This window comes from Falco rusticolus, chromosome 12 (genome assembly GCF_015220075.1).
Source record: "Falco rusticolus isolate bFalRus1 chromosome 12, bFalRus1.pri, whole genome shotgun sequence".
Taxonomy (NCBI): Eukaryota; Metazoa; Chordata; class Aves; order Falconiformes; family Falconidae; genus Falco; species Falco rusticolus.
The window spans coordinates 13,337,744-13,362,721 of record NC_051198.1 but is presented as its reverse complement, the minus strand read 5'-3'; the positions used below and the strand labels follow the sequence as shown (position 1 = coordinate 13,362,721).

Genomic DNA, 24,978 nt, shown 5'->3' with positions numbered 1-24,978 from the left:
CAGTTTGTAATGAAAAAATGTATTCAGTTTTTTTAATAACCTTTCCACTTCTTTAGATGGGTTCTTGGCTTTACTTGCTCCTCCATCAATAGATGCGTATTTGACTAATGTTTTGTGCAGACATCCAGTAGCTTCCTGTGGGCTATGGTGTGGACCCTTTGTATAGACTGTGGTCTCTTCTGGTAGTATCTGCTTGTTTTTGGGGGGAAGTTAGTCAAATACCATGATCACAAGCAAGGATTATAAATACCTGGCAAGATAACCACGTATTTGTAAAGTGTCATTCAAGCTCTGTAGGTTCAATACAGTGGCTCTGAACCAAAAACCGTTAAAGTCATTGTTTTGCTACAGACTTCAGTGGACTTTGGATTAGAGCCATAGATTTAAAGATTATTAAGACCAGATGGGACCAATACATCATCTAATCAAACTTTCTGCATAACCAAGGGCAGAGAACTCCCTTCAGTTACGCTTGCTGCAGCCCAGTAAATATGTATGTCTACACCTTCACTGGATGTTTACTGACAAAGAGCACCAACAGCTTGCTTGACATGGTGTGCAGATGTGGGACTGATCCCTAAACCAAAGATCTTGGCATGTAAAGCTGAAGAAGACTTGGAGAGGAGGGAAAGGTATTCAGATGTGGGTTGGCTCCATGTCATTTTTATTCCACAAATAACATGTCTTCCTGTTGATGCAGGCATTCTGCTCTAGTACCTTGAATTTGAGTACACTGATCTCTGCCTTTCCGTGCCCCTTGCTAAAAGTGCATTAGTGAATCAAGTTCCCAGTGCAAATAGCCACTGAAATGTTGCCGCCTTCAAAAGTCCTCTTCTTCTGTTTTACCAGTCATGATCTGACCACATTCCTGCTGCAGAATTTGTTGGGAAGGTTGTCAGGGGCACAGATTGCTGACACCAATTCATTTGCACATGCCCTGAATCCTCACAGATCATCTTTGCTCCTGCTCACCTGATTGGAGTCAGAGCTGTTTGTCTGGTGGGAAGCTGCTATGATCCCCCCTCCCTTCCGCCAGGCTCTCAGCAAAGCATCTTTCCATCCAGACTTGGCTCCCAGCAGCAGCAGCAGTGTTGTGCCAAGTTGAGTAGCTCTAAGGATATACTGCAACCTGATTATCTCCTGAGATGTTGCATCAATTATTCAGACCCTGGAATTGCTAGATACAAAACTTAACAGACACTTAAGAGGAAACAGGAGCTCTCAGTGCATATCCAGCTAGTTCTTTAGTACTCCCAGGCCGCTCTTCCCTTCTCTCCATGGACCATTGCCTATTTCAGCGGTGCCATAATTGTACTAGTGGAGACTGAAGCCGGTCATTCCAGGTGCACATTTGGAGACTGCCCCCGCCCCCAAGTGTTCTGGCAGGATAAAGACTAGGGGGGGGCAGAGTGCACAACTATCTTGCACTACTTGGGCAACCACCCCAATCTGTTCTTGAACTTCAGGAAGACATGGTTTTGTAACATGTATTGAAATGCTTCCCAGAAAATCAAAAATGTTCAATAAATGTCAGTCATCACCATTACCTCCAGGAGTGACTGCCTCTCCCAAAGGGACCTCTGCAGGGACAACAGGCACCCCAGCACCTGAAGGAGCTTCCGGGTCAAGGTCAGGAGTCTCACTGTCTCAGCCAGTCCCCTGGAAGTTTTTGGAAGTTTTCTGGTAAAAGTACAGCCAGGCATGAAACAGGAAAGTAGTCTCTTGCTACAGTGCATCTTGCCTCAGAGCTGGGAACACAGCCTACTCCAGCAGCCCTCCTGCAGCAAACCGCTTCCCAGGCCTGAAACAGTCACCTCTCATGTTTCCGTGGGTCAGGCAGAAGAGGAGGTCAGAGAACACATTTTGAGAGGTGTCTTCAGTTCAACAGGAAGAATATGTGATCTCAGCTGGTCATTCCTTCTGTCTTGCTGGCTTCAGCATCACACTAAAACAGCCCATCTGCTCCAAGCCCTGCAGCCGTGCAGCTGCCCCATGCTTGGTTCCCCACACTGAGACCACAGAGTGGGTGATGATGGTTGTTAATAGGGATAGAGAAGAGACAGGTGATGTCTTCCTCAGCATAAGTACATCTGCTTCTGCAGGATTTTTGTCAGGAAGCGTTCCACACGCACCACTTGTAACCTGGGGGCTCTGGGAAGCTCCCTCCTCTCTGGCTGAGGTCTTTGTGAAGCCTGCCCTCAGAAGGGAGGCAGGCAGACTCCCCCGGTCTGGCTGTTGAGCTCTTTTAAACCTGGCAGTGTCTATGAAGCAGACTTCTCTTTCAGCTCCTCTGAGAGCTGAGCACAGCGCGTGCTCTCAGTCTGAGGGCTGAGCACATGAATTGCGCAAAGGACCCAGCTGTCTCTGGTGGCAAAGATGAAAGGGTCCGTTATCAAAGCTGGGAGAAGAGAAAGCATTTGCCTGGAGGCATCTGGGCATGTCAAGAAACAGAGGGTGAACAAGGAGCAAGCAGACCCCCACAGCAGCTATGCTGAGTCTGCAGAATCGATGGGAAAAGTTGCCTATTCATGGTCTCCTTCTTGCTACGGTCCTTGGACTCCCATTTTCCCCCAGGTTGGCCTCTCCTCCCTAAGATACTCCCTAGCACTGCTGGGGACCACCAGGTACGGCGACAATAAGAGGGAAGGAGCTTCCTGGCTGCCTTCAGACTGCTCGATTCCAGAAAGCATTGGACGGAAAGAAAGGTGTGCTGCTGCAGCTCACTCACCTGAGTCGCAGAGCAAGCGTAACAATCCTGTCCACAGGCTGCTCAGCATTGCTGCCTATGGAGGCTTATCTCCACAGGTGCTTCACCAGAGTAAGTCTCAAACCCTGCCTTGGACTTGGTCTTTGTAATGACAAGTCATGACCTGGCATCTACTCTCTGTAGGGTCTTAGGACCATAATCTAAACAGTTTATTCTGGGCCTTGAGATTAATTTAGATGCTCTAATATACAGCACTCGGCTTTAGGAGGGAGTTGAGTGATGCAGGCTGCCAGGTGAGAAGAGAGGGTGGTGTGTCTGACAAAGACCAGCACTGGCTGTCTTCCTACTCAGGACAAACAGGAGTCTGACCCCACCAAGTCACCCCCTGGGCTTCCTCTGGAGCCCTGTCTGGACATACCAAGCCCCTGTGCAGGTGGTTTTGCTGGCAGCTGAAGCTGGGCCCAACCCCGCTTCCCCATCCCATGCCCCATAAAGGCTAATTCACATGCCTTCCATCCCCCCAGCCCCACGTGTACCCCAGGAATGGTGCAGAAATAGTCTCCCAATTGCTCATTAAATTAAGGGCAAGATGGTGCTGTGTTTGGGAGGTTTAAGACCACAATAAGGGCAACAGGGCTGGGCTGGTTTCCTGCCCACAGAAGCTGCCCGCCTTGCCCTGGGGGAGTCAGAGCTTTGCGGGTGCATCCCCACCAGCACGTCCCATCCTGCTGGCCAGGAGCTGCACAGAGAAGGCAGTGGCCTCCACTTCAGTGCTGAGCACCCGGGGCTCCCTCTGCCCTGCCTGGGGCTGTCAGAGGCAGCACTGGGCTCATACACAGCTGTGGCCCTGACTAGTGACCAACTCTGAGCTTACCCCTGAACCACCCTTTCCCCTTACTCTGCTGAAATCTTGTTTCCTTCTGCTACTACAGCCAGCTTTCCCTGACCACACACTTTGGACCTTTAGTACATCTCCCCTTCCAACAGAATTTCACTGACAAGGTGGGGTTTTTTTCTTTCTGTTAAACAGACAAAAAAAAGGATTTGATCCAACTCTAGTTAATCTATTCAAGCTCAGCAAGGAATGTAACATTGCTGTTTAAGAAGGGTCTGTTTCTGCCTGCTCTGCATTTACACAGATCGTATTATTGCAGGCTTGCTTGGAGAGCTCCCAAAAGGCAAAGATGAACTCTCTGGCTACTTAGGTAGAAGTAGTGGCTATGGAAAGGTCATAACTCCTTTCTTAGGGATGGATGGATATAAGAGGAGCTGCACAACTGCATTTAGACCAGGTTATATCTCACCCTGCTCCATGCCTTCAGGCAGGCTACAACTTTGTGTGTGTTTTTGTATGGGGGATCCTTGCTAGGAGCAAAAGGGAAAGCCCTAGATAAGGGGTGGTACAGGTTGTTCTCAGTCTCTAGAGATGGAGTTCTGCTCAGAATGTCCAGAAGAACTTCTTTCCACGGCTACATCCTCTCCTTCTTAGGTGTGGAGGTCTCTAAGGGTGCACATCCTTAGCCTTTACAAGTATCTGTGGATAAAAACAAGCTGAGGCAGTTCTGGAGCATAAAAAAACAGGAGACATTTCCAACAAATCTATGGGTTTTCTTGTAATGCAGATTCCTCCATTTGGGGACTGGTGGTATTTCCTGAAGAGTGAGAAATCCCATGAGAAAGAATCTCTGTGTAGAGAGGTATATGGACAGACAGATGTTGAAAATTATCAGACGTACTGGTTATGGAGGGAGTCACGCAAGATGCTGGGCTGTTAGCATGAATTATCATGGCACAGAGGACACAGAGCAAATGGGAACTTCTCTGCATCTGGGCAGTGCCTTCTGACAGCATGCTGCATATACCAGTGTGGAGGGGGCTATAGCAAGGCAGGATGAATGCCGGGGGGGGATCTCCGTCTCATGATGGAGCATCACCTCGCAGGAACGGGGCTTGGCAGCACATTTGAGGCTGCTAGGGGGCAAAAAGACTAGCAAGGCAGCTCGAGCACCATCCTGCTCAGTAAGGAAGCAGGGGACACACACTAAGATCCTTTCCCATCATTGTCCCCAAGATTACTGTGTGCTTCCCAGTCCCATTGATGTGAGTCAGTCACCACCTCTCTGGGAAAACATTTGTGTCCCCTGAGCTGGGGTTAGGAAGAGCAAGCTCTGGAGAGTCTGTCTGGTCCCCGTGGGCTGAGTGCACGCTCTCCCTGCTGGGCTTGGTGATGGAGAGGGACATGTGCTTGAGTGCAGGTGTTTGGAGACTCACCTAGCTCATGATGCTGTTTGTTTTCTGCTTTGCTGGGCTGTAAACAAGCATGCGTCCAGCTGAGAGAGAGTGGTAGGTACCATCCTGCCTGCCTGCCTCCCTCTGCCTGCAAAGGGCAGGAGGTTTCCAGGAGGTTTGGGGAAACTGAGGACCTGGTTGCTACTAGGCACAGTGTCTGGACTGAAGGCAAGCGGGACCACAGCTCAGCAGGTGTTAGGCAGTGAGAACCTGCTCCTAGCCTGATCCCATAGTCAGATCTGCTGTGAATTGCCATGATGACTCCTGCGCTGGCTATGGGAAGCGCCGTGCAGCACAGCAGCGTGGTGAGCTGGCACATGGGAGCAGAGCTGCTGCCCACGGCAGCATTCAGGGGCTGTGAAAACACAGCTGGGCTTGGAGCTGACAGTCAGACACCCAGTCTGTCCTGTAGCGAAGGACATAGTCTGTCCACATTGTCCCCTGCAAAATGTTTTAAGTATGGGAAAGGGATGTGATTAAGCAAGATGGTATAATGAATCGGATGTGAAGCTGGCAAGAAGCCCAAGGACTCCAATTCTTGTCTTTTAAATGCCAGGCTCTGTACACTCCCTTCACTCTGTTCTGACCACATATTGGATGGGCCTTTGTTCTTCTAAGATAGCATAAATTTAATGTTGTGGAGTGCAGGGATTTTTTTCCTCTCTTTTTAAATTCCTTAAACCACTTCCTGTTGTCCACACATAGAAAGCCTGTTACTGGTCACCAACAGCCTCTGAGGGAATTTTCCATCAAAAGGAGGTGACAGTATTTTGTTCCATACACACATCATCAAAGATGGAAGTCTTGTATCATTCATCTTTCTGTGCCAACACTTTCTCTAATTAGACCGTGGATCAAATGAGCAAAGGAGCTGAAGCATAGCTCCATTGCAAGTCTGCTTCTACCATATCACCATCTGCTCTCTGTGTACACAGACAGGTGGAGATATGCCGGAGGGAAGGAGCTGGAGTTGTAGTTTGCCTGCCTTCCTCCCGTTAGCACTCACATTCCTCATCACACGGCAGACATGACCATACCATTGCATTTACCCCACTGCCTGCATGCCCCAGGTCCCCCGACCTAGCCTGTCCCCCCACCCCAGGGGTCCAGCCGTGTGTCCACTTTGCCTCTTTACATTGCACTGTTGTGGCTTCTCTGCTGGTGCATTCCCTCCATCCCAGAATTCATATGCATGCCAAACAGGTCAGATAGATAGTGATGGATCATAGATCAATATGTGCAATTGGCTTTGCCACGTCAGGGGATATTGCTTGAAACCTGTTCTCATTTGATGGTAGTTTAGGAGGTCAGGGGTGGAAATGTGTTTGTTTCTTTGATTTTTTAAATCCACAGTAAAATCCAAAGAAAATTCCCTGTAGCCAGATATAAGTAATTTTCACAGGTTTGCTGTAGGGGAAACATTGCCAATCAAAACTTAATGTATTGCTGTTTATATCCCCAGAAAGTCCCAGCCACAGCAGGAAACTGGAGGCTTTGATTCCCTTGATCCCTTTCACTATAGCCTCCCCACCATAATGAAGCAGAAAGAGACTGTCCCGTAGCAATTAGCCATCCTGCAGCACAGCACTGAACATGCTCAGTGCCTCTCTAAAGCCAATGGAGATGCCTTATGAGTAGAGGTGGGATAGCGGTGCTTTCCAAACTGACCAAGACTCAATTTTCCTGCTATTGATGAGCTCTCTGAACCCTCCGACTCTGAAGTTACTGAAGCAGTGGCTGCAGGAAGGGATCTGTGGGGTGACCTTGAGACTGGACACAGGGGACCCTGCACACCAGGCTGAGATCAGTTAAAGACATGTAGAAATAAAGTTCTCTGTAATCGGGAGTGGAAAGTAGCCAAGAGGATTTCATTGTCTTACTGCACATATGTTAATGTATGAAGCATCTTTAGAGACTGTGAGCGAGTAAACACATCCTATCGTGGCACGAAGACAACTTATATTTCTAGAAATTATGAATTTCTAGAAATGAATAAAATGAATACAAGCCAATATTATTTCTTCATCTCTCTCTGTGCTACAGTTGTTTTTCCACCCTCTGCTTTCTAGCTCTCAGAGCAGTAACTTTCCCCCCCAGCACTGCAGCTGAGAATACCAGCCTGACACTGACTGCTATTTATTAACATCCATTTAAATGAGAGAGGGAGAGAGACTTGTGTGAGAGAGACTTGTGTTTGTTGCAAGGTTTATGAACAGTAATAGATCCTTCGTGGGGACTGTTGTTCGCTCCTGGGATTTACCTGCACTAAGCTTTGGGCTTTCAGTCTGTGATCAGTGGTATTAACACTAAACCACGCATAAGAAGAGCTCAGAACCCCTGTTAGAAAGGTGAGAGCTCTTTCCCTGATGCTGGGTCTGCAGGTGACTCTGCCGGGTTGAGCCCTCTCCACACCATGGATCTCTTGCCATACACTGCCCATCTCTTGCCATGAATCAGTTTCTTCCTCTTATCTCAGTCTGCTTGCCTGCAGCTGAAATGCTGTGGGAATTTCCGTAAGGGCTTTCAGCCCTGGATTCCCAGTTGGGTGCCAAACCTAAACTGGGGCTGCAGACAGGACTTCTTACGGATAACTCATCTCCTGAAATCACCTGGTGCTGGAGAAGGGATCCTGCAGGAGTGCAGCACAGTGAGACCAGGCTGCATGCAAGCGTGTGGCCAGCCCAGCTCCTCCTGTGGATCCCAGCAGCCATCCCTTCCCACTCCACCGAGCTTTGCTGTGTGGATCACGTTGGAGTCACCAAATGTGGTGACGCAGGTCGAGGCAGACTGAAAAAACACTATATCTGCATGGCTGGGTTCGGACAAAATGGCCTTTATTGTTTATACAAACTATTTATATATCTTAGACAGTACATGTGTCAGACCCTGATAGGTTTTTGTGTCCTTCTTCTTGCTTGCTATTTGCTGTTGCTGTAGGTGCCCGTATGCTGCGGTTTTTAGTTCCGATTCTTCACATCCTGTTTACATACCTGACAATTTGTGGCTGTCTTAAAGGTACACGACTAAGTCTTTGAAGTCAACTAAGTTGTCTGCAGACCCCAACACTGCTGCACTTGGCACAGCACCCCATCTCTCAGCATGCAGCATCATCTTCCCTTTGCTTCCGAGCCACTCCGGCTGCCTGCCTTCCATCCGAGCCATGTAAACTGGGCTGTATCTCAGCCTTTCCCCACGGCATCGCCCTGCATTAGCCCCCTCCAGCTGCCCCATGGAGAGCTCTTGAGGAAACCTCTACCTTCTCTGCCATCCTGCAGGGACTGTGCACGTGGCCCTGCCCTTACAGACACTGCCTCCCTCCCAGTGCTGCCTGAGCCGGCTCTTCTGGATCTCCACTGCTATTCAATGTGACAGTGAAGTCCCCATCCCATGGAAACTGAAAGAAGACCTTTTCTTGTTGTGAGAAGGTAACATTTAAAGGCATCCCTTGGGCTACTCTATCTGGCAGCCCAGCTGGTGCTCTTTTGTGTGAGTGCCGCACTTTTGAAATGCCAGCTCTGGTTTTAAAGGCAGCCAGCAGAAGGTATGGCTCACTCTCCCTGTAACTGATTCCTCATCACTTGTCACTGGCCTTTATTCTCCCTTTTGGTTGGGAAGAAGGAATAATACAGATTACGAGACAAATGCAAAGATTGCCTTGTATAGGGAGAGGTAACAACAGGATTGCTGGTGTCCTGGGATTTCCCTTGTGTTTGTCTGTCTCTGGTCAGCTGGAGAGATTTAGCAGCAGATAGATGGCCTGCCTTTGTGTGTGCCTCACCAGCAGGTGCCCTTAGGAAATCCCAGGCACATCTGATGGGGGGAGATGGGGAAGGGGTGACAGTGACAGAAGTAGGTAACAAAACTGACCAGCTAGATTTGGACTCCGATATAGGAAATTTGGCATGATTGTAGTATACAAAACCAGGGAAAAGAGGTGGCTGCAAAAGCTGGCACTGGGGAACACCCCAGATGGGCCTTTCACATCTCCACTGGTGGAGGGATGGGAGTTGGAGAGCAGGTCCCACTTTGGTTCTTCTTCAGTTTGTGACCACTGGAAAGGCAGGAGAGTTCAGGCACTTCTGTTCCCCAGTGTCTTCTTGCTCAGGTCTCCTGAAATGTTTGCTGTGTTTCTGAGTTCCCCTCTAAGTGAGTCAGTGTGTGTCGTGATCCTTCTCGATTATCATCATCACATCATGTCAGCAGATAAAAGTAGGTAAAAGCAGTTTGCTAAGGATCATGTGGCAGGTCAGTTCACAGCTGTGAATGAGCTCCTCACACTCTGCAGATGTGTGGACTGTGCATTGGCCACCTCCTTCAAAGTGGGATTTGGAAATACAGTCTGTGCTCTAGGAGGGGCATCTTACAAGCATCAGGTGGCTGGTTTGGTCTGAACTTCTGTAACATGCTGAAAGCTACACAGGGAGTGAAGATAATTAATAAGACATGAAACGGGTACTGCTGGTTTGCCTGGAGGCGAGTGTGGGCAGGTGTGAATTCACCAGAGCTCAGGAGCTATGGATGTCAATATCTGCATAGGCTCCACCTCCCTTTTCAGCCTGAGATTTAATCTGTGGATTTTCATGAGTGTAAGTGGGATCCAGGAACAATGTTTGATTTTAGGGCAGTGGGCTGAACCCAAAGCTTTCCCTTGGAAAACACAAAGCTCAGCAGCACTTGTTCCATCACACAGTTGGCTTTTGGGGCCAGACTGAAAAGTGGAGATAACGAAGCTCTGAGCAATTGGAAAGATGACTCGGAGCTCTCTGTAGTTCAGGACTGCAATGTTTTATGGATCTGCCTGGAGCTCAGGTCTGAAAGGTTCATTTCCAAGGACCTCCATCACAGGCCCTTAAACTTGACTGCCAGGTTGTGGCAGACTGACATGTGGTAAAAGGGAATAAAGTAGAAGACCTGCAAAATCTTTAACATCTACAACACTGTGGACCCAGTTCAGATGGGATAGAGGCTTCATCCCTGTTTAGTTTGAAGTCCTGGATTCTCTGCCATGCCTCCCAGCACATTCCCAGTGACAGCATTAGTGGGAAAGGGAGGTGTTGTGGTTCTTTCCCAGATTCAGGATCTGTAACTTAGCAGGTAGGGCTACAGGATGTGACTCCCCTTCACAACTCAGACTGATTTGTAAGGTAGTCATGGACATGCTGCTCATGTGTTTTGTCCTTCAGCTTTCCTTGTGTGGACAGGGGTGTGAAACACTGCATGTGGTGGGCAGATAAGGGAGCTTCCTTTCCAGTTGCAAACCATTTGAAGAATGCCTGATCATATTCGGTATTGTTCTATTAGGGAATTTGGGGGGGGCAAAAGGTTGAAACCTTTTTACTGATGCTGCAAGGACATGGAGCTGTCAGCCAGGATATACTCAGGCTTAGTTTGGGTTGAGGCCAGGTATTCACAGCTAGTGCTTTGGGGGAAGTAATTTGCATTCCAGATGCTTGTCTGGGTCTCCTTCTAGCTCACCTTCACCTTTTTCCTAGGGCATCAAAGGTCATTTGCTGCCTGATTTGTCCCAGTGCTTGTTGCTCAGCCAGGCTCTCTCATGGCAGATCCGAGCTGCAAGTTCCCAAATGAGGGTAGAACAGACAGTGGTTGTTTTTAACCTTTGATTGCTAGCAGCTTCATGTTAATTCTTTATTAACTCTGAGTCCCACACCTCACTGACTCTGGCATCTGTAATTAGCTGTTCTGAACACGCTCCTATTGACGTTGATGTATGGGGTTATGTAGTTCCTGCGTGGGCCATCAGTTTGGCCAAGGGCCTCCGTGAGGACTAGGTCTCTTTCTTAGAGAGGCTAGAGAGACTTTGTAGGAAGCTCCTGAGGGATGGAACAACACCAAGAAAGAAGTGGCTCAAAGCTGGTTTCGCTGGAGGCTCCCGTAGTGACTCCTCTCATCCTTGGCACCGCGTTTCCAGGAAGGAGACCCCACTTGCTTATCTCTGGCTCTCCAGGGTTGTGCAGTGCCAGCTGCTCTCAAGAGAGAGAGAAACACGTTATTTCGCTCTTATCTTTGATTGTGGTGTGCATCCCAAAATGGGTACCACCAGGGAAAGGAATTGGATACACTGTCCCTTGTCCTGTCAGGCTGTCTAGTTTCCTCAGCTAGCCCTAGTGCTAATGCTTCTGAATATTTCCAGGCAATAACATGTCCCTCTTTTCTCAGTTCACTAAATTATACACATATTTCATTCTTTTAACCTTTTCTTGTAAGTCAGCCACTCAGAATCTAAACATTTCATCATCTTTATTACGCATCTCTGAACTCCCTGTGATGTATCCCTCACTTTCTGACAGCCAGGCGCTTGACAGTGGTACTTCCAGGTCCCTGTCCTTCACACAGTGCCCCCAAGGCTGATGTGCCAAGAATGAAGAATTTCAGGGGATCATGTAGGAGGGAAGTTGTGTAGGAGAAAGTCTCTTTCCCTGTCTTGTCCCCTGACCTCTCACTGCCGCCTCTCAGAAGGGCGTACCCAGGTAGGATTACAGCATTCCAAGCGCAGACAGTCTATGGACATGTACGTAAAGGTTATTATTGCCTCTCTGCTCTCAGGTGTAATATGTCTGTGTATGGAGACCAGAAACACTGATGAGCAAGAGCATGACTAGAGTAATTGATTTTTTTGGTTTGCCAGCTGAATTGGTTAAAAAAAAAAAAAAAAAGAGGAAAAAATATTTCAGGTCAACCCTGAGCAAAGGTTTAAAAAAGTTTTTTTCCCTGAAACAAAAAAGGAAAAAAAGCCAGGTGAGGGGATTACTAAAAAGATGCTGCAGGAAGACAAACTGAGATGGTTTCATTTGTGGGTGGAGGGTAGGGGCCTGCGACACTGTTTTCAAAGTGAGACCTGGAAATGCCTTGAGATTTGTTTGGTTTGGTTTTGGTTTAATGGCAGATGAAACCTTTAGGGAATTGTTTTGTTTGAAAGAACTCGAAGTTGGTGTTCATTCACAGGATCTTTGTGTCCTTCTGAAAATATGGGGCTGGGCTTGTACAGGCACTGTGGTACAGGCGATGCCACCCAGCAGTAGCAAAGAGCAGCTGCTTGCTCCAAGGCTTCTTCCAGGGCAAGTGGCAGCTGAGGACACAGGTTGTGTTTCTGCAGCTGATGGCCAGGGCCAGGGCAAGGAGAGGGCTGTAAGCTGCACAGCATATATCAGGTGTTAGTGGTGACTGGGGAGAAGCAAACATGTGTCCTGGACTCCAGTTCAAGTGGGATGTAGAGAAACTGGTGTGAGTCCAACAGTGGGGCATCAGGATAGGCAAGGGCCAAGAGCAGAAGTCTTAGGGAAGCGAGGCTGAGGGAGCCGAACTTGCTCAGTGTGGCAGAGAGAAGGCTGCTATCAGCCCTTGGCACCCCTTTGTCTGAAGGGTAGTTTCAAAGAAAACAGAGCCAAAATCTTATCAGTAGTATTAATATAATAGAAAACAGCAGCCACATGTGGTAGCACTGGCAGTTCATACTGGACGTTAGGAAAAGTTGATTTCCTCAGGGGATTTCAAGACTTGCCCAGGCAAAGCCGTGCTGCCCTCATGTAGAGCTGGAGACAGCTTCAAGCAGGAGGTCACATGGGATGTCACTGAAGGTCACTTGAAGCTAGCATTTCTGCCACCCCCTTCCTGTGCCACCCCAGCCATGCTACAGACTGCTTCTTCCTCATCCTGTCCTCTCTGCCTTCATCTGGGTCTGTGTCCTCCCTTGGGAAGCCCAGATGGATGAAACATTGCCCGTGGCACTTGCCCATCGACCCAGGAGAAAGCTGGCTCCCTCCAAAGGTTACTGCTGGGGCTCTGCAGGCTGTCCTTGGGCCGGCCAGGGCATAAAGCCGTGGCTTGAGGCAGAGCCTCAGAGCTATGCCAGGCACCAGCCCGGGGGTCGCCTGCCTGCCTTGGCTTGCCAGCGCCTGGTTTCTCTCTTACAGGCTCCTTGAACCTGCTTGTTCGTGTGCGGAACAAGCGAGCCATCGACACTCAGGTCTGGTCGCTCAGTGGGAACCGGGGGAACATGTGGCAGCAGGCACACGTGCCCATCAACCCACCTGGACCCTTCCAGGTAAGTCAGGTCCACCTGCCACCTGTCCTGCCCGTGTGCCATGGGCTCTAGGAGACTTCCCAGCAGACGTCTCCTTCTATGGCACAAGGGCTGGTCAGGCACAGGGAGGGGGCACTGGGAGCTCTGCACCCCCAGGGTAACTGGGGCAAGGCAAAAGCTTGATGCATGAACAGAAATCAAATCCTCTTCTCTCTGAAGCCACCCATTGTGTTATGTGCAAGCGTCAGTTTGGCACTATAAATTTTCTGATTATTGCTGGTCTGGAAACTGCTTGTCAAAGAGCTCTTTCTGGTACCAGGTCTGCGACAGGTCTCTTGGTGTTCAGCAGCTGGGGCATGCTGTCCTTGTTGGTGACTTTGGGCCCTAGAGGTTTCTTCTAGCATGTGCTGCAAGAGCCCACCCCCACCCTTCCCCTGGTTTAGGGCTCTAGGACAGCTTGTGAGTACAAACTGGGCACTCTGTCTGCTCACTGAGTCAGGGATGCACACCCAGGAAGTGGGCTGCTCTGTTACTGCATCGTTTATTGCTGGTGCTTTTGCCCAACATGCTATTTTGCTGTTGTCGGGTTGTTCGTGGGAGCTGGGTCTGTGCAGGTTGGTAAGCTGTGGCACTGTGGCAAAACAACCAGCATGCTTTCGGGTTCTTCGAAATAATAAGTAAGAATAATTACTCTTATTATTATTTAAAATAATAAATAAGAATAGTTACTCTTGCTAGCACTGTTCAGTGTTGGTTGGTTTGTTAGTGCAGTACACTTAATAAAGCAGAGCTCTTCATGCTCATTTATTACTCTGCAGACACTCAGCACACGGGGGTTGGTCCCGTAAGCAGTGGGATCCGGCTCTCCAGATCCTATTGAGTACTGGAAAAACAGGAAGGAATCATTCACTTGGGGACCTGATAAGATCTGGTCTGTGCGCTGCTCACCTCCGCAGAAGTGTGGGAAGGGTCCTCCACAACTGCAGTCTCACGCTGGGCTCTGTCCCGTGCTCTGCTTGCAGATCATCTTCGAAGGTGTCCGGGGCTCAAGCTATGAAGGGGACATTGCTATCGATGATGTCACTCTGAAAAAGGGGGACTGTCCAAGGAAGCCAATTGGACCAAATAAGGGTGAGAGTGTGTGTGCCTCAGAGGCAAACGAGTTGGTGGGAGTACATATGTGAATGCATGTGGTGGGGACACGCAGCTGATTTCAGAGCACATTGACATGTTGGTGGGACTCAACCAATGAGATGGTTGAAGCCGTAGCGAGGTGCATAAGTAGTACATAGGCATTAGTCCTTGGGTGGGGATCACTGGTGTGCCTCGTGCCTTAGTCCTGTGCCCTCGATAACATGCCTCAGGTGGGCAGGAGAGCAGATGTTCGGAGTGCAAACCAGAGCCAGACAGGTACTTGTGAGCAAGGTTCCATTTGCCTTATTTATTTTTGAAGGAAAAAACCTTGTTAAGGAAGAGTCACATTCAGCAATTTTCTTAACTCCAAAGGTGAAGGGGAAAACAAACATCAAAAAAATCAGAACACACTTAAAGTTTCAAAATTTCAGGTGCACTTAAAGGTGTGTTTCAGGCTAGGGTGGCCAGGTTCTAAGCAAAACACAAGCAGAACCTTTTGCTTGACTCAAGTTGAACCTTCTGGGGAGGAAAGGAGGATTGGATCGCAAAAGTAACCAAGATTCAACCTTTTCTCCCGAGTTAGAAAATAAATAATTTTGGGAAGCCTTAAGAATGTCTAGGGAAGGCTAGAAAGATCTTCCAACAAATCTGGGAGGTGCTTCGAGGTTCAAGGTGGGAGGAGAGTCTAAGACATGCATGTGCACTGACTTGTTTGATGTGGTCTGAATTCATCCCATCACTAATTCTTTTTCTATCTTCTTGCCTGGCAGCGGTTGCTCTTCCAGGAAGCGGCGTCCCAGCCCTGCACAGCCCTTGTCTTTGTGGCCCATTGACTTTCTTCCTTTACGTGCTGCTCAGATGATGGCAAGTGAGCGCTCCTGTCTTCAGACCGAGACATTCCTGCTCCTTTCCTACTCAGCCACCTCTGCTCCTCTTCCTCCCCTCCTCACTGGCACACCAAAGTGTCCATATGTTACCAAAGACTGACAGGCATGACCACGCAAAGGGATCTGGTTCAGAACTGGAGCACTCCTTGAGAAAGTCATAATGTCTAGAACAAAATTTAAAAATAAAGACAAAATTTTTTTAACAGCACGTGCACGAGAGAGTGAGAGAGAGAGGAAGGAAGGAAAGAAACAGAAACACACAGAAAAGAAGGAATGAAGGACAAAAAATAGGAATGAAGAAGTGTGAAGAGCAAATGAAGGAGGAAAAAACACCCCCATGTTTCCTTGGGAATGTCGGACAGGGCTTCCTCAGGGAAGTGGGAACTTGTTTTAAACAAACAAACAAAAATATATTAAAGCACAAATTTCTACCAGAACAGTTACCTTCTTTACTGCAGAGCCCACAGCTTAGCGGATGATATATCGCAGTACTCCCCTCGTCTCCCCATGCTTTCCCACTGGCTGGGGCTGCCCCACTCCAGCTGCAGCTCCCTGCAGCAACGCCAGCCTCGGCCGTGGGGCAGCAGCCACCCCACGTGCCGGTGGCCAGAGCATCTTGCCTCGCACCGCATGTGCTTCAGTATCTCCATCCATCCGCATCTTCCAGGCTCTCATGTATTTAATTGCCCCCTGTGTGGTTTGCTTTGCCCTTTCCCCACCACTCTGTGCTTCTCACCCACCAGCCTGAAGAAGATGGAGCAGGAAGGGACCCATCACATGGACCATACTAAGTGGTGGAGAATTCCCAGCTGGATCCGGCTGCAGCGTTGGCCTCTGAGCGCCTCTTACTTTCTCTCAGCACTCTTGCTGGGTGGAGAAACTATGAGAGCAGGTCAGAGCTGCAGACAAAAAGGTGTCTCTGTGGGGTTGAGGGATGGGGTGGGGTGGGGCGGGATGGGAAGGGGAGAGCAGTTGCACATTGGCTGCCCTCTGGAATGGTTGGATGACAGTCGTCTCAACCTTGAGCCCAGGATTGCTTCTCTGCCTCTCTTTCGGTACCTATTTATTTTGGTCTTTCATTCCATTGCTTAACTTCCCCCACCTCAGACCTTGTGGATTATGGAAAGAGTCAGGTATTTAAACCTTCTTCAACCAGACAGCGGCTCCCATGCCCATGACCCAGCCCCTGGGCCAGCAGCTCAGGCAGCTCTGATGCTGCCCTCTCACCTTCTGAGGCCTTTTAGCATGCGCCGCGTGTTACTGGCAGCATGGGCAAAGCGCGGCAACAGCATCACTGCTCAGGGGAGAGGCGGCTGAATTTTGTCAGCTCGTGCAGTCCTGCAGGCACTCGGCTTCCACTGCCAAAGCAGTGGGCAGAGGAGCTGAAAGGTGAAACAGGCAGGAAAGTGCCCCAAGAAGGATGGAGCCAGGATGCTTGTCCCAAAAGAGGGGCTTGTGCTAAACTGTGGCCCCATTTGCCACCAAGGAATAGGGGAACAGCAATGGGGGAAATTCACCTTTTTCCTGCTGGCATCATGGAAGGGTAAAGCTGGTGTCTCTCTGTGCTGCAATCCTGCAGCAGGTCTGGCCTGACCTCCTCAGGGTGGAGGCATGTGCTGCTCCAGATGAAGCCCCAAGAGAAGGGTCTGCCCTGCGCCAGCTAAATGGGAGCTGTCATAACCTTGTTGCAACTGCAGGCAGCTCCTGGCGTGACTTATCTCCCTGCACAGGGCAGAGTTATCCCCACAGGACTGTGAACTGGGGTTTACTAGCCCATGCTCTGGCCGTTAATTAAGTGGGACTCTTCCCCCCTAAGGGACACCCCATCCAAACTCCCTATCTGGGGCACCACAGGTGTACGATGAGCTAGCTCTCTCACCAGGGCCCCCAGTACCCATGGCTCCCTACACATTTCTGATGGATATATTAGCTTCTCTGAGACAACTGTGTTTGTCTAAAATCACCTGAATATTATTAGCTGCCTCCTGCATTGCTCAGCTTCCAGGAGCAGCTGGTGCCTCATTTCCTCTACTGATGGAGGGGTAAAGCTCTTACTTAACTCCCAAGAGATTCAGTTTGAAGTCTTGAAAGCCATCACTCTCTAGCTCCTGGCAGGGCATTCATCTGTGCTAATGCTCCCTGGCCACCAATGGAGAAAGGATGGACATCAGCTCTGAGGGACAAGGGGACCTCCTTTGCAGGAGGCCTTACAAGACGGTGAGAGGGAGTGACACAGGTCTCCCTTGCTCTTGTTGCTTTTCACCACTTCCAAGAATAAGGACTGAGTCTTTTCTGTCTCCACTCCTCCTTCCAGAGCCAGACCTTGATCACACTGCACATTTGACCAGGAGACCTGTGGCTGTCTCCCAGGGCCAGGCAGTGTTGTGGGATGATGTGGGTGCCAACAGCATTTCTGTTTCTTGCTGCCTGTTGCCATTTTCAAGGGCAGCCAGTGCCACCATCATCTTTTAGCTGAGTTCTTTTAGTCCAGTCCTATGCTCTTCGTTTCCTCCATGCTTGTTGGAGGCCAGAAGTCATCACCCCACTCCCAGTAAGAGTCCACTTTAACTCCTAGGAGAGAGACAGTGCTTTCCAGGGGCCCTTGGGTGCTTCATGATGGCTCCTGATCTGTCAGCAGCAAAACATTTGTTTTACGTTGTTGGTTCCAGGGGACTTCTGCTGGGCAGGAGGTGGAGACAGGAGCATTTCCCCATCAGTATGCAATAGCCCAGGGCAACCATCTCACCTTTTAGGCTCTGAGACAAAGACCCTTGTGGCCTTGCTTCTACTGGCTGCTTAGCCAGGGTAGCATGACCATGTCTTGCTAATGTTTATTGGGCAGCAGAGGTGCTGTGGGGCTGGGCAGGTGCTGCCTGTTAAACAAATCCATGTTCAGGATCATGGAAAAGCATTATCTGTGAGGCAAGTGCCAGCAAAAGAGCACCACAATTTTAGAAATGGACACCTGCAGGGAGACTGTCCAAGCCCTGCTGCCAGCTCCTGCAAGGAAGGATGAAAATGCCTCACCAACATGACCCGTGGTGCAGAGGGCAAGAAGCCTGTTGGTGGCAGTGGGTCCGGGGCAGAGCAAGGACAGCACCCCAGCCAGAAGTGAAGCCTTCTCCTGCTGTCAGGCGTGGGCCTGTCGGCTTCGGTAAAAGTTTCAGGGAGCCCCTTCCCGCTTAGACCTCAGTTCCGTGATCTCTTGCCAGAAAGCAGCTGGTGGTGAGTTTGGGGGAAAGTCATTAACCCAAGTGCCTCAGCTTCTCAGAAGTACCGCGGCCAAAAGGAAGGACCTCATTTCCCTGCCAGATGTGCTGAGAGAGCGTAGCAGAGGAAGGAGGCACTTCAGCAGCAAGGATGAGAAGCTGTGCAGTGATGGGGCTGGGGGGGGCGGGGAGGCAATGTCCCTCCTCTCTGGGGGCAGTGGCATTTGTGGTTTACTACCCCATGCTTGAGAGGACAATTCTCCTTGCGGTGGTAGTCCAACCCAGGTGAGATACAAAGCCATGCTCTTTACCCCTTGCAATTAAAGATTCCCTCACACTTTTCACTGTTCTGGCTAAATTACAGTCCTTAAACTTAATTACAGAATGTCTTCTTAAATATCTATTGTGGTTCCAACATCATGTTTCTCTTCCTGATGTTTTATGTTGCCCTGCCCACCAAGTAGGTGCTTTATTCCACTCCAGAAGTGGCTGCACTTCAGTGATGGTGGAGATTATTCCTGTACATAGTATGGAAGTCCCTGCAGAAGAAAAGTGCAATATAAATTTAAGAGACTGCTTTTATTTACAAGGAGACCTCTGCTTGGTAGTTGTAGAAATACATTACAAAGAATGCTGTGTGGGTGTTAGCCAATATATACTTGATTTCTTTTTTTTTTTTCCAGGGTATAAAACAGAAAATATGTGAGTGTGCAGGCTCCTGGGTATAAGTTGTAGATATTAGTAGTAGTGAATGGTGCTGTGTAGTTACAAGTGGGGCTTACAAAGAAACTTCCATTTGAAACCTCTTTTTGTAGTTGTGCATTGTATTCTGAAAAATACACTTTTTTATTATAATTTTCCACAGTTCAGTGCAAGTCCAAATAACAGCTCATCAACAGGACTTTAATCCACGGTGTTTAACAATATGAACATCAATTCCTACCACTTGATCTGAAAAGCAACTCCAGGCTGGTAATAGCAATAGACTATTTTCCTTCCATGTAGACCAGCCACTGAAAAGCGATGGAGCTAATATGTTTCATTTGATCTGGAGTTAAGTAATTTGGAATGCCTGAGCGCAACTCTTCCCAGCCGTATGGGAGTGAAAAAGCATTTTATCTATATGAAAAACTTTGCATAGTGCACAAATGGATCGGGAACTCCTGAAGTGAAGCATTGTGATGGGCACGCGTGCAGAGCTGCCCCAGCAGAGCTGCATAGTGTGCTGCCTGAAGAGCAGCTGTAGCAGCAGTGATATGGAACCTTTCCTTTGGGAAGTAGCTTTCTTCTGGAAGGCAATAGAGTGGCAATCAGGGAAAAAGTAGGGGGCGGGGGGCAGACGTTTAGGCTGGTGAATTTCTTGCAAAAATAATTTATGGATGTATGAATGAGTATAGTAAACATGACACAAATTGTATTTTATTCCCTATTGCTATTCAGAGTACAGAAATTTAATTTATTTAGATATGAAATCCTGTGGGTGCACTACTCCAGAACAACATGGAAATGCTTCAGTACCAAAGGGAGAGCAGGGGCTGAATTCCTCCTTCCCAGTCCATCCCTATCACTCGGTGCCAGGAAAAGCACCCTGCTTTTGTGTTGGTGCCCTGCACTTGTCAGCCTGGCAGGGACAGTCACTGGGAGCAGCAATCGGCGTGGGTGGGAGAGGCATCCCTCCACCACACCATCGCTGCCCTGAGCCTTGTCTTCAGGGTGAAGCAATCCTTGGGCAAGGTGGTGGAGGAGCAAGCCCTGCTCCCCCCCTAGCTCTCAGAGGGGCCAAGGCAGGGAGTTTTACCTGTGGGAAGAGTCAGGGCATCTTTCACGCTGCCCTGAGGGACCCCAGCTGCCCCAGGCAGGGACAGACAAAGGAACCGGGGCATTTTCCCTCCTAGATGAGGTAAATGGTGCCACCTCACCCCACTGGAAGAGACAGACTTTTGCCTTAAGACAGAGAGCTCAGGGAGTTGCTGCTTCAGGGTGTTGCTGTTTCAGTCCCCTTTCATCTGTCAGAGTCATGCAGACATCCATCTTTCCCTGGAAATGCTGCAGCACCCCTTCGACTCTGTGTGCCTTCGGACAGCCTAGCAATAGCACGGAGGGGCACATCGCGGTGGGCTCTGTGCATTGAGCTGGGTGCAGTGGGACGTGGTACTGCAGCCAAGCGCTGCCTGGCTCTTGCCCCCGGGGAACAGGACCTTGCTTTTTATGAGGACAAGAAGTTGCATTGTGTCTATCTCCTGTGCAAAAAGGAGGCCTTCTCACACGCCTGGCGTTGGTAGAGACCAGTTTTGATCCCTCGCTCTTTCTCCATTAAACTGCCCTGACATGTTGTCTTTTCCAGGCTGCCCTCAATGCGGGTGCACCCCAGTATGTAGAGACAGCAAGCGTACAGCAGCAGGACCCTGTGCAGGCTCAGGAGAAGCCAGGTGTTGCCACCATTTGTATTTGCTTTGGCCCCACTGATAACCGCTCATCTCACTTGGCCTGGGAAGGCATTTAATGCAGACAAAAGGCATTTGCAGAAAAACAAGTGCTGGAGAGCTCTGGAAATTGCATTTTAACAGGACCCAATTTACACTTCATGGTAATAACTGGCAGCTGGTGGTTTCCAGCAGGGTGCTGAGTAGCCCCAACACACTCAGCATCCCAAATAATAGCTGTGGTATATATGTGTTTTTCAGTACTCCCCTTGGAAGACACCAGTTTGGCTCACCATCTGCCACTACCTAGCCCACCACAGGGGGATTCTGGGGTCTTCTGATGGCTACTTACAGCCTGGTATGGTCACATCAAACTGCAGACAGCCACTTGTGGCCCGGAGGCCTTAAACACCCTGAGAAGTACTGCAGGACAGCCCAGGGCCAGCTTCACCCAACCTGCCTGTCTAGAGAGGGAGGCAATGCAGCTTGCAGGGAACTGTAGTCTCCAGGACACCTCTTGCCCATGGAAGAGCAGTGCCATCCCACTCCATTTTGGCTGAGTGAAGTGTGTGCCCAGCGTCTAGACCCTGGGTTGGGTATAAGGTGCATGCTGAATTGCTTTGCCATCAAGCATCCTTCCTCAAAACAAGAGAGAGCACCAGAGGCTGACAGCAGGTTAGCAGGGCTCACCGTGTCCCTGTGCTGTGTGGCTGCAGGGGACTGGGGGGGCTTGGTCCCACTGATAACTGCCTCTGGCACTTGTTACACTCAGCATCACCTAGATCTGGGCTGGCACCTTCTGTATCTTGCTCCCTCCAGCCCTGGCACAGCCTAAGGAGCTGGTGGGGCTGCCTGGGTGGTGGTGGTGGAGCCAGAAGACAGGAGCACATGTTCAGGGCACATCAGAGACCTACTGTGGGTCACCTCCTGGCTTCATCAGAGGCAAAAGAGGGCTCACAAAAGCCCCATGGGTGGCTGAGAGGATGGAACAGAGCTTGTTCATGGTGTTCTTGAAAAGAAGAGGGCAAAGACAAGCTCCACGCTGCATTGCCATTCATTTCACTGGTGGCAGGCTCTGACCTGCAGCTGCTCAGATGCTAGGCAACAGAGACTAAAGAAAAGCCCTTAGACCAGATTTCCCAGCCAGACCTGTACTAGAAAATGTACTGATCCAGCTCCAGATCCTCAGCACATCTGTGCGTGAAGAAGCCAAGCAACCCACCGTGCCCACACAGGTGATCCCTCAGGGAAGCTGCAAAGGGAGGTAGGGCTCGGGTCCCAGCACTCAAGCACTGCCTTTCCCTCTGCTGCCTTTCGTGGTAAGGATTTTCCCGCACAGGGCAGAGAATGAGGGAAGGGGAGAGGGAGAGATACCATCTTTTCTGGCAGCTGTTGCAAAGGTAGAGCTGGGTAAATAAAGGTTTTTGTGGAGAGCTGCGAAGGTCTGTGGTAAATCCAGGTTTTGCATGGATCTGGTATGGCCTTAAACCGTTTGCTGCTGTGGAAGGAGGTGAAATTTTGTGCTTCCATTAACTGTTGTGCTAAAGAGGAATTTGGCTATAAATGCTTGGCTTACAGTGAGACTCGTTGGCCCCAGGGTGGCCTAAGTCAGCATAATGCGGGGGCAACTGGGCAGCCCTCACACAGTGCCGATACCCCCAGCAGTGCTGGTGCCCAAAGCTCATAGCACTGGATGTGCTTTGTGCTGCGGTGGCCAGGTCCTTGCCTGAACCATTGAACCAAGTGAAGGGTACCTGGCTGCTCTACCGCTCTGCGTACCGCTCTGCATATACGTATGTCCTGTCCACCAGCCAAGTCGGTAGGGAGATAAAAGACCCGATGCTGCTGCTGGCCAGTGGAGGTCTGCTTAGGCTGAGGGAGCTGGGCTCTAGTGCTGCCATTTAGGCAGCAAAGTGGCTTTCAGTTGTGTAAAACCCAGCTGTTATGAGAGAGTTACTCCTAGATGTTAAAAACTTGCATAACTGTGGCATGACTCAGATAATCAGCAAAAGCAGGTCCTCAGCAGGAGCTGGAACATGCCAGATGTCGGCAGCCCTGCTCAGCCGCTCCAGGTGAGCAGTGACTCCTTTGCTGGCAGCGTTACAGATGCTCAGGGCACAGGCTGAGCCCCGGCCAGGTAAGAGCGAGTGCAGCCCCACTTCCCTGTCCGCCTCGCTGCTTCTGTGGCAGGTACCAGCTGCTTTCCTTTTGGTGACTGTGATACATAACACGGTGCTGAGAAGAAGCTGTCTCCAGGTGTTCCTTGCACAGTGTAGGTCCAGCGCTGGTGAAGGTGTTTATCTTAGCAGCTTGTAAAGGGATCAGAGCTGAAAACTGAGGTGTGGGTGTGTTGCAGCAATGCAGCAGGGAGGAGACAGTACTTGAAAGTGCCTTTGGGAGTCGGCATCATCTCTGTCCAGTCCTCGCCTTTCTCCCCCTGTCCATGTTCCAACCCTGAGCACCCTCCAAGGTGGGGGCATCTGGTGTGTCTTACCTCACTGGGCATTGTTCTCGAGAACCAGCTGTGGGTGTCAATAAACAGAGCAACAGCCAGAAGAGGCCGAAACAGCATGGTTAGCTCAGACAGCAACTAAATTGTGGTGAGAGGAGAAAATTGATTTCATTCTGTCTTTGAAATGCCACAGGCATTGACAGGGGGCAGTGTTCAAGTCTTTTGTCTAGGCGGCAGCAGGTACCACACAGAGGTTGAGCAGAGTGGGACTTGTGAGCACTGGAGGTTTCCCTGGCAAAATTCAGATGCCAATGGAGGAAGGTATTTACAGAAAGCAAAGGAGCTTTCCTGTGCATTTATTTGGTTGTTTCCTGGAGGCCCTGGTGTGTAACATCCTGGGACAAGAAGACTCTCTCAGACTTTGCTGGAGGTAACCTTTTCTTCCCATCAAACCACAATGTTTGTCCTTCTCTGCTGTCCCAGCTTCTCAGTGCATTGATGTAAGTGGCGGCATTAATACTGGGTAAAGTGGCTTAGAGTCAGTGCTTTCAAACTGATGAGCTTGGCATGTTTTCCCAGTTCTTGGGATCTTACAGATTTACCGTCTCACCCCAGAGGGCTCCACAGTATGCATTCATCTCTCAGGACATGCCCCAAAAGATGTGGATGCCACAGATACGTGGCTCTTTGTGGTTTTGGTCACAGCCCTTGCCTGACAGCATGGAGACAATCTCTAAATGGATAGAAAATGTGGTGCCAGCATGTTTGTGCTTGGAACTTTTATCCCAGCCAGAACCATCCTGCCTGTATCACAGTGCACATAGTGGAGGAAAGGGGCCATCACCCAAGATACAACTGTCTCACAGGGAAACAACTGTGGCACCTCCTGACTTTGGCCAGAAATGAGCATCAGACAGTGTTTCCCATGCTCTTCTTCACTCCATCTCCTCGCTCTGTACTTATCCTCACCAAGTTTTTCATTTCCAGCCTGGAGGGATCAGCAGCAGACTTCATCCCTGGATCCCATAGAAGGGGATCACACCAAAATCCTGTCCTCGGCTTGCGAGGGGCAGGGAGAACCAGCTCAGGCCCAATGAATGGTGAGCCACTTCAGTGGGATCCAGTGCCAGTGGAACTATGTCACTCTCATGCTTCCAGGTCAGCAAGGCCAGTAGAAAGTATGCATTGACCTGACAGAAGTGTTTAGAAACATCCCTCCCAAAGGAGCTACACACAGACTCTGTGTATTTGGGGATACTGGGAGGTAGGGGGTGTCCTCCAGTGTCTCTTTTTTCTTTTCCCATCAGTAACCTGGGTGGGGACCCTGCAACAAAGCCCCATCCTCCATCTGCCTCCCTCATCACCACCACGTCTTGTCCCATCCCTGCTCCACATCTGATAGGGCAACATCAGCATCACCGAGCGGAGCCGGGACCCTCTCACCACCACGATACCAAGCTGTCCACAATGTTAAAAGCACAAAATACAAAGGGACTGAACCGAGCCTTTTAAACAGGGTGAGATGTTTTATAAGCGTTGCCTCATCCATCCTCCACCCGCAGCCCTGACGCACCCGCCGTGTAACCTATAGACTCTCAACGTGGATTGTTTCATTCAAATAAAGCTGCAGTACTCGAGTGGGTGAGCCTGCGTGTCCCTCTGTGCCTGGTTGGGATGACAAGGTGCAGCCTGCAATTTGTGCTCACAGTGGCTGGGGCAGGGAGGGGCTCATATTGCTGCTGAACACTGAGGTACATGCCAGTGTTTGACCCTTGGATGTTCCCAAAACATCTGGTTAGGTCCCTGGGGAAGGCTTCTCATTTTTGCCCAAACCCC

At 49.8% G+C, this 24,978-nt stretch overlaps 1 protein-coding gene across 2 annotated transcripts in view; it reads left to right on the top strand.

The window, feature by feature from the left end:
* Positions 1-24,774, top strand: part of MDGA1 (MAM domain containing glycosylphosphatidylinositol anchor 1) — a 157,345-nt gene extending 132,571 nt beyond the window's left edge. Inside the window, exons 15-18 of one of the 2 annotated variants that reach the window (XR_005107025.1) lie at positions 12,928-13,058; positions 14,060-14,168; positions 14,942-15,950; positions 24,130-24,774. Coding sequence is in view for 1 of the 2 variants with exons in the window: in XM_037405792.1 (XP_037261689.1) it covers positions 12,928-13,058; positions 14,060-14,168; positions 14,942-15,033 (332 nt within the window). In the remaining variant the exon portion in view is untranslated. Of the gene's footprint in view, positions 1-12,927; positions 13,059-14,059; positions 14,169-14,941; positions 15,951-24,129 lie in introns of those variants that run through there. The other variant, XM_037405792.1, reaches the window with a different exon arrangement.
* Positions 24,775-24,978: the final 204 nt, after the last annotated feature.